The 10,322-nt window shown below is 36.3% G+C and overlaps 1 protein-coding gene across 1 annotated transcript; it reads right to left on the bottom strand.

Annotated features, from left to right (window-relative positions):
- Positions 1 to 5,515: 5,515 nt before the first annotated feature.
- Positions 5,516 to 6,097, bottom strand: LOC145994137 (protein CFDP2-like). Its single transcript, XM_083130228.1, has one exon. It carries the CDS (start codon positions 6,095 to 6,097, stop codon positions 5,516 to 5,518), a length of 582 nt encoding a protein of 193 aa, XP_082986354.1.
- Between the last annotated feature and the right edge of the window lie 4,225 nt (positions 6,098 to 10,322).

Raw genomic sequence — 10,322 nt, forward strand, 5'->3', positions numbered from 1 at the left:
AGGTCAGTCATATACTCTTCTGACTAAGATTTATATCGTATCGAATAGACGCGACCGTTTCTTAAGAAAAGTGTACCCCTCTTATGCTCAAAAGAGCATTCGCCTGGAGACTAATTTGCTGTGAGTAGACTAAACTTTACCTGATTACACTGTTCCACACACACTTTGAACAATTTTCATATCCTTAAAGAAGTTTCCAAGAACACAGGTCAATGAACTAAATCGTAGCAAGCACAATATAGTAGAATAAGTTTACAATGGTTTGAATTTCTGTGGTAAGGAAGATAATGCTTGTTATAAACGATTTAAACTTTTTTTATTGAGCTAATTGAAAATAGGTTATTTTAACAGTAGCATCTTGCGTCTGTCAAATTATCTAAGGGTGGTACAGGGGTTACAATGAAATTTACAAAAATTGCAATTTACTGTTCAACTAATGTAATCTTCTACATTGTATTTTTGCTTGTCTGTATAAATACAGATTACCTTACCTGTAAAAATATATTTGATCAGAATTTAGCTATAATGACTGCGCACACAGAAAGGAAAGATAAACTGAATTGGCTTATGGAAAATGAAAAAGACTAGTTAAAAATGTGAAAATTGAATGCCGAACTTTCATCTCATTCTCATTTCACATTACACGTTATGGTAAATTTCGATACAAATATTTTTAATTAAAAGAAAACAATGACCAGTATCCAATTTTAGAAGCAATATTTTCCATGTGACTGGATGAGAATACACACAGGTGTAAAGACCCGTTTCGTTTATATCCCACGTGGGCAGCAGGGATATTTAATAGAAGAATGTTCATTACAAATCACAGCTTTTCCTGCCATCATCGCTCCTTCTTCCATTATTTCAATCTTTACAAATCGTAAAACTGCTGCACACGTTATCTTTCCGTAGGCTTCATACTAAAGCGGGCCATACATAGCCGTAAGATTACGTCGAAGTCATAAAATTTTGCACGCAACGTAGAAATCCGACAGTATTTGGGAAGCTGCGGATGGTACGCACCGTAATTTTCGTACGCACCCAAAAGTTTAGGAGGCTTTAACTTTCCACGGTATACGCGTCCGTAAAGGAAGACTTTCGGTGGAGATAATTGCCGCGCTGCTTCCTCGGTCAAAACTCAGCTATTGTGAACCACGACGTACAACCGCTAATAGGTCCGGTTGTGGACCCTTTCACAGAAAGCAGGTAGAAAACGGTAGGGGACGCTACTGATGCTCTTTCTTGTTACTTCACCGAAAAGATAACATGAAACACAATTCTCTGCTGATGGATCTTGACGAGCCTAAAGATTGAGAAAAATCTTAGCAGAGTGAATATTTTCCTCTTTCATATTCACTAAATTCAAAAGACGAATTAATTTTTCTGCAAAATCTACTTTCGCTGTCTGTTATAAAATCTTTGCAGCTGCCTCAATTTAGTGTTCAGTGATTTAATAATGACCTCGCCAGACCTGTACATATGTATTTGCCTTATCCCAATTTGTTTTACTTTCATCTTATCACCATTAATACTCATTGTCATGATTAATCTACAAAGTAATCAAATACAAGCAATACATTTTTTTTCATCTCAATAAATATGAATAATATTACCGCCTTGACAAACAAACATATTAAGCTTTTTTGTCTGAATGTTTGTGTGTACCTATGCGCCGGCTCCCGTTGCGTAGTGGTTAGCACATCTTGCTACGACGCCAGGGGTCCTGGGTTCGAATCCTAGCCTGGGCATGGATGTTTGTGAGTGTCCATTCATCAGTTTCATCCTATCATCATTCATCCTCATTTTCGCAAATTAGCCAAATATGGCACGAGAAGGGAATTAAAATAAAGGAAGTAAATCAATCAATCAATTGTATGTAGCTATGCGGTAGTATTCTACAGCTGAAGTAGAAATGAAGATATCTGCTATCCTGGGGAGGGGGTCTTCCTAGTATCAAATTCAAAGGTTGAATATTGTTTTTAGTTTTGTAGTGAGTAATCGAAAAATTACTTCTTTTTGTTTGTACCTCCAACATGTATCTTGACAGGAAAGTTGAACTAACTCTATAAAATTCATACAGATTAACAAAAGTTAATTATTCATTTTCAAATTCAAATATTTTGGAATGATAATAACTAATGAAAATTATATGATTAATTAAGGTTTAATTTGGAATGAATGTTTTAAAAGATGTAAAATACCATAGAAAAAATGACATTGTGGGTGGTACGGACATCATTGCCACAGGTGTTTTAAATACATGGGAAATTTGATGCTGAATGTGCTGCTGTTATATTAAATTGTAACTTTAATTTCATCTTCATCTCTGAAATTATGCCGGAACATGATCGATTAATATAATCAGTGATGCAAAACTAGGATTTTAAAGAAAATATGATCGTTAACAAAAAATGAAAAACGGAACCAAAAAAAATACACAGCCTTTTTTACGTCAATTGTAATTTAACAATTTAAGTGCTTTATTGTTTTCAGTTAGTTAAAGAATAATTCATAATTATTGTGAGCGAAATAAATTTTTTGTGGATAATTTTAGGAGTTTCTCCTACTCTACATACTCATACTCTCTAGAAGCGCAAAAGATATATGTATTATCGACCCATGGCAGGTATAGGACGACCTGTATGACTTCAAGTTTACTTATCCCGTTCGAGATACCCGGCCATTGCGCTTTATTATATTAATTGTTAGATTCAGGAGAATGTAATTTTCGGAAACTTATGACTTGCTACATAATCTTAAAGGTTTACTAAGCACATTTTTTTATTGTAGATTTACCCAAGAAACTCTTACATTCGATGTAAATAACTCTTGAATATCATTTCTATCTTGCTCCAATATAAAGCTTAGGCAACCAAATGACGAACGAACTTCTTTTTGGACCTAACCAGCTTGGCGCCGACACCGGAAATATTGGTCAATGAACAACCTCAATCAAGTGACAATTTAAGGCTTACTATGTAAGAATTGAGAGCCTCGGTGATCTAGTCAGTATGGTGTCTGACTGCCACACGGGAGGCCCGGGTTCGATTTCCAGGGTGGGTGATCTAAGTTCGGAATTTTTCCGGCCTTGTCCCCGCATAAAGCGTCTCTGGGGCTCACCCAGCCTCAAATCAATGGGTACCGGTGCTACCCCGGAGGATAAATGCGGCCGGAGTGTGGTGCTTATCACATCATCTCCAAAATGACCGAGATCGAGAATATGTGGGGCCCTACACTTCTTGACTTACTTGACTTATTTCCTGTTACTCCGCTACGGAGCATAGGGCCTCAACGAAGCATCGCCAACGGACTCTGTTTCCAGCCATCTTCCTTATCTCGTTCCAGGTCTTTCCTGCTTCCCATATTTCTTGCTCTATTGTCCTTCTCCAACTCATTCTTGGCCTTCCTCTCCTACGTTGTCCTTGTGGATTCCAGCTCAATGCTTGTCTCTCTATTGCCGATGGATCTTTCCTCAATGTGTGGCCAATCCACTTCCACTTTCTTCTTTTGATCTGTATTGCCACCGGTTCCTCTTGTGTACGTTTCCATAGATCTTCATTTGAGATAATATCTGGCCAATATATTCCCAGAAGTTTCCTTAGGCATCTGTTTATGAATGTCTGTAGGTCTTTAACAATTTTCTTTGTTACTTTCCAAGTTTCACATCCATAAAGGAGAACTGACTTCACATTAGTTCTAAAAATTCGCAGCTTGGTTCTTATTGAAATTTCTCTGGCTTTCCAAACTTTATATAGCTGAATAAATGCCACATTTGCTTTCCTAATTCTTGATCTAACATCATCTTCTGCTCCCCCTGTATTTGTCACCAAACTCCCCAGATTTGTAAACTCCTTAACCTCTTCAATATTTTCCTCATTCAAGTGGAAATTTTCCATCTTTTCTACATTTGTTCTTAATGATTTCGTCTTTGTACTATTTATCTTTAAACCAACTCTTTTCCCTTCCTTATCCAAATCTTCTAATTTCTTTTCCATATTACGGTATGTGTGAGACAGCAGACAAACATCATCTGCAAAACACAAGTCTTCTAGCTGTTGGGTGAGACTCCAATTTATACCTCTCCTTTTTCCTTCCGTTACCCTCTTCATTACTTTATCAATTACCATCAGAAATATTGTTGGTGACAAAATACATCCTTGCCTTACTCCTGAAATAACTGGTATTGGATCCGTAAGTATCCCCTCATGCACAACTTGGCATGTGGAACCATCATAGGAGTTTTTGATAAGATCAATCATATGTGCTGGAATGCCATATTCTTTTACAATTGTCCACATTTTCATTCTATTTACAGAGTCAAAAGCTTTCTGGAAGTCCACAAATATAAGGTACATATTAGAGAAGTATTCCATACTCTGTTCTATAATAATACGCAGTGTATTTATCTGATCTATACAGGAACGGTTGCTTCGAAAGCCTGCTTGTTCTCTCCGGATCTTTTTCTCAACACATCCTTTAATTCGGTTTAAATGAATTCTACTTAGAACTTTACTAGGAACAGAAAGTAGTGTTATGCCTCTCCAGTTATTGCAGTTAGTAATATATCCCTTCTTAGGTATTTTTACTAGTAGACCTCTTTTCCAATCTTCTGGTATTGATTTTGTTTTCCATATTTTTGCAAAAAGTGGTTGTAATATTTCTATTGTCATCTCCATGTCTTCCTTAAGAATTTCTGGTGGAATGTTATCAATTCCAGGTGCTTTACCACTATTTTGTTCTCTCAATGCTTTTTTAATTTCTTCTTTTGTTGGTTCTTTAGTAGTTATTTCATCTTCTATTTCATATTCTGGCATTTCTTCCGGTATTTCAAGCAAATCTTCTGCCCCTTCTATGGTTTGGTTTAATACTTCTGAAAAATGTTCTTTCCATCTATTGAGCTGATTTTCCTTATTCGTAAGGAGTACTCCATCTCTATTTCTCACTGGGCGATTCCGTATGGTTTTCTTTTGAGACAAGATCTTTGTAATTTGGTATACTTCCTTCATATTTCCCTCATTTACTGCTTTTTCTGCCTTCCCGGCTAACTCACTGGTCCATTTTCTACGGTCAGCTCGCGCACTATATTTCACTTCATGATCTTTTTTCCTATATTCTTCTTGTAATTCGGCTTTCTTTTTCCTAGTTTTACACATATTAATCTTCTGCTTAATGTGTTTCCTTTCTTCTATTTTCCTCCAAGTTTCCTCTAACATCCAGTTCTTTTTCTTAGGGTTTCTATATCCCAAAACTTCTTTTGATACCGTTGTAAATGTATTTTTCACCTTTTCCCAGTGTTGTTCCACCTCATCACCATCCAGCTCCCCTAGTTCTTGATATTTGTTTTGGAGTTGCAACTTGAAGTCCTGTTTTACACTATTATTCTGTAGTTTTCCAATATCAAACTTTGTGCTTTGTTTATTAAATTTCTCCTTTGCGGCCATAATTTTTACCCTAAAACTGGCTACCATAAGATGATGATCACTGCTAATGTCTGCTCCACGTTTACTTCTCACATCTAGTTTTTCACAATCTGATTTTGAGTTCTATGATCTGGGGATACCCAAGAGATCTTATGTATATTTTTATGTGCAAATAGTGTACCTCCAATAGTCATTTCATTTGAGGCACACCAATCTACAAACATTTCCCCATTTTCATTTCTATCACCTAGACCATGCTTGCCAATCACTTGCTCCAGTCCAACATTTTCTGAGCCAATTTTAGCATTTAAATCGCCCATTACAATAATAACATCTTTCTTCTTAACCCTATTTATAGTGTCTTGTAATTCCTTGTAGAACTCTTGCTTTTCTTCTATTTCTGCTTGGTTTGTAGGTGCATAGCATTGTATGATGCTCACATTTCTAACCTTTGCCTGTAATCTGACCATAATTATTCGTTCAGATACAGGCTTCCAGTCCAATATACTTCGAGCAGTCTTCTTGTTTACGAGTATGCCTACTCCATTACGATGTTCATCATCTTCATTTGGTCTACCTGAATAGAGGAATGTCATACCACTAGATGTTTTCATTTCTCCAAATTCATTCCAACGCACTTCGCTCATTCCCAGGATGTCCAACTTATATTTCTCCATTTCTGCTTCTACTTGTTGCAATTTTCCTGCCTCATATAATGTTCTAACATTCCAAAATCCTACTACAGTTTTCTTTTTAAGTCCAAAGGTCGTCAACAGTTTGTCCGTCCGGCTATTTCCTCGTTTGGTTTCTTTAATAATCTATTTTAAGGGTAGTGGGTTATTGGCCCTCTGACCCCGAGTGCCATGATGGGGCTGCCATCTTTAGGCCTTGGCACTTGCCACTCCGCAATGTGGGACACAGATGCAGATGTTCGCATTTGTTTGTTTGGGACTGGGTAGGAATATTGGGATAGGATATACTAGTAAGATGGGACGTTGCAGAACGCCTTAGTCTGGCTTCTCTTCTGAGACCTGTCCAGCATGGGTGACCCTGCTGGTAGAAAATCTACCGCTGGCATAGCTCTCAGCCTCAACAAAGCACGCAAACCCCTCCGCCCGCACGGTCAGTGCTACTTTAAGGCGGCGTTCCCTGGAGGGGGGGGGGGGCCCTACACTCACACCCCCTAAATATGCATTCATGGCATGGGGAACCTTACCTTTACTACCTTATGTAAGAACTGGATTTCCCCCCATAATACGTAATAGACTACTATTAATTATTTATTTGGCAATTTACAATTCAGTGTTGTGTGTTTGTGTATGTATATATATATATATATATATATATATATATATATATATATATAGTTAATTCAGGTTGTTGTCATGATCGACCTATATACGCCACATTTATTCCTGCCTGATTTATGCAAAGAAATGTGAGATAATTGTCCCGAACGCTTGGTGAGCGATCAAGTAAGTCTGGATACATACATCCGCTTCAATTTAATCAATTTCATAGTTTTTATTCATGAGCGAGGCTCAGCCAACCTCACAAAAGAAATAAAGACATGGCAGAATACATGATTATGATTATACATGAAAATTATGAGACATTACATGAACGATATAACAAACAAGAACTTGTATATAAAAAAGATACTATGAAATGACAAAAGAACACAGATGAAATATATAGAGTTTGTGCAGTGCCGGATCTACAAATCTTGGCTCCCCCGCAAAATATTACCAAAGGCCCCCCTCTACCTACCTGCCTTTACACACACACGCATACATGTGCAATTCTTGATCTCATGTTGACAAGGCCACAAGGGAGGTAGTGATGTTATATGACACTGTTTTCTCACACCTAGAAAATTATATATGTGTTACAACAATCATGCAGTCATAACTTTTTCCTGATTAAAGATAGGTTGAAGAAACCTTCACCACTGTATTTCTCGAGAAATTCTAGCCTAATTTGATTCTAGTCTGACTGCCATGCGCGAAACATGGGTGTGCCTTTGCAAATAAATGACAGAAATAAAAATACATATATTATTACTAGAACTCGGATTATATAGAAAAATCGCTGAAATATGTACAAAATATGTAAATATACTGCAGCATGTAAAAATATGTGCTGATATTAAAATATCTAATATGCATATTATTCCTAATTTTTTTTAAAGTTCCTGGCAGTAAAAAATGTAATGATACTAAATTAATTTCTCAATATTATTATATTCTAAGAAGATATCTTGAAATAATGAAATTATAATGTGCTAAACTACATGTGTACATTCAAAAATTCGTAATCGAAGAACATTGTTTGATTCATTGAGCTGGTTTTTAAAGTCCACTTGATGCACAGCAAAGCTAATCGGACTGGACCTACAGTTCAGTGTGTGATCCGAACCACTGTGTTCTTCCACCGGGTATCAAACCCGGAACCCCTTGAAATTGATAATGCGAATGACAACAGTCACACTATTTCAAGAATCAGCAGCAGTGAAGAACAAAGTTATCTTGAATGTGTGTTTTGAAGCTTAAATTATATGAAGTGAAATAATTACGCCTACATAAAAAACCGGGCCCTAATTATTACATTCTTTTTGTTCAGTTTAAGATACGCAGTAGACGAGTTTCAAATAATTCACAGCAAATTTCTGTTTTAATCGAAAACTCGGATATTTTTTTTAGTGCAGCGCAGGAGGGCTTTGGTTCGAATCCCGGCCTGTGCGTTCTTTGTGAATGTTTCTTCATCAATTTCTGTATATATTTTTATCCTTATCTTCACGATTACCCAAAAGTGGCAGGAAAGCGAAGAAGTAAAATAAACAAAATCAATCAATCAGAAGAATGAACACCAATTTCTGGAAATAACGCTCGGCCGATAAACGACTTTTCTTTAAACATACAAGATGATTGAAAGAAAAGTTCATTAAAGCCGAAAACGCTTTTGCCTTGTAATCAGGGGTCTGAGATTCTATTCCCGCTGGAGGCACATTGCACAGTAATTTGTTACACGATTTAAACGCTAGGTCCAAAATCAGATTAGCCTATCTGTGCAAAAAGTGCACTTAAAACAAACTTTAAACCAAAGTTTATTTTAAGTTTTATTTATTCTTTAATTTAAACTATTACCAGCTGTGATTTTTATCAAGGCAAACCTACCCCTTGATTTACTATTGTTTACTTAAAAATTATATATGCAGTGCTTCGGCTAACTAAATGGTCACCGCACGCCACTGGTTTGTAACCACAGTGCAAGATACATTTTCTTCATATTTTCCCCACAAAGTAACAGATTCCATTAACTGTCTGCCTGTGTGTTCCGTTAGGGCGGTGGGACTTGTAAATGTGAAACTTTATTTGATTTGTTTCATACAATGACATACATCTATTGTTTGCTTGATTTACTACACAATCTCTAAAGCACGGTAGAAAAATGTATTTTCTTGCCTGTCTGTCGTCTACTCTTCGGTGACGTAATCAATGGCTTGAACTATTCAGCTAATGAAGGTTTTTTCTAATGTGATAATTCACTAACTTTCTAGTGATTAACATTTTCTGTTTGCAGTTGTAAGGACATATAAATAAAATATGTTTGGTTGAAAATATATTTTAATTTTTAACGCAGAAAGGAAACCTTTTGTGTACTATCGATCTTTCTTAATATATCATTCTCAGTGGTTGGAAGTAACTAGTTACAAGTAACTCAGTTACAAGTAACAGTTACTTTTTTAGGAAATGTAACTGTAGCTAGTCCGGGGCTAGCATGGTCTGCAATGTTTTTAAACACTAAAATGCAATTGGATCTGATCCAAGATCAGGACATGTATCTGTTTATGGAGCAATGTATAAGAGGGGGCATGGTGCAATGCTCTCAGAGATATGCCAGAGCAAATAACAAATATATTCCTGATTATGATCCAGCACTGCCATCAAATTATATACTGTATGTAGATGCAAACAGCCTCTATGGTTATGCTATGATGGATAAACTGCCATATGCAGGGCTTGAGTGGGTTGAAGATTTCAATATTGAAGATCTTAAGGATTTTGATGACAGTAAGTATGGCCTGTTCTTAGAGGTTGATCTGACAATTCCTGATAATTTACACAACACATTTTCTGATCTGCCCCCAATTCCTGAGGTTCAGTGCTCACCTGGCTCTAAACAGAAGAAATTGATGATGACTCCGGAGCCAAAACAGGGTTATGTTTTATATTACAAAAACCTCCAGTTCCTGATGAATCATGGTGTTCAAGTGACCAAAATTGGAAAAGTTTTGAGGTTCAGGCACTCAAGATGGTTGAAGCCATATATTGATACAAACACAGAGCTTCGAACATCTGCAATGAGCCAATTTGATAAAACTTTGTTTAAATTGATGGTCAATTCTGTGTATGGCAAAACAATAGAAAATGTCAGAAAACATATTGATGTTAAAATAATTACTGACCCCAGCCGGAGCAAAAAATTGATTGCAAAGCCTAATTTCAACTACAGAAGAATTTATGATGAAAATATGGCACTTTTTAATATGAAAAAAACAAAGATTAAGTTTGATAAGCCTATTTATGTAGGGGCTGTAATATTGGAATTGGCCAAATTACACATGTTAAAATTGTTTTATGATGTGCTGAAACCTTTTTATGGTGATTGTGTAAAATTGATGTACATGGACACAGATAGTTTTGTTCTTGATATTCAAACAGAAGATGTTTATCAAGATATAGCACAGCCTGAATTGTTTAAATATTTTGATACCAGTGAACATACAGAGATTCAACCCCACAACAAAAAGGTGCCTGGCAAGTTAAAAGATGAGACACTTGGTGATGTTATTGTGGCATTTCCTGGGTTAAGGGCCAATGTACAGCTTTGAAACATGTA

Source organism: Lepisma saccharinum, chromosome 10 (genome assembly GCF_977018435.1).
Source record: "Lepisma saccharinum chromosome 10, izLepSacc3.1, whole genome shotgun sequence".
Classification (NCBI taxonomy): domain Eukaryota; kingdom Metazoa; phylum Arthropoda; class Insecta; order Zygentoma; family Lepismatidae; genus Lepisma; species Lepisma saccharinum.

Coding starts and splice junctions, on each gene's coding strand:
- LOC145994137 (XM_083130228.1), bottom strand. CDS start 6,097: ATGGAGAAATATAAGTTGGACATCCTGGGAATGAGCGAAGTGCGTTGG.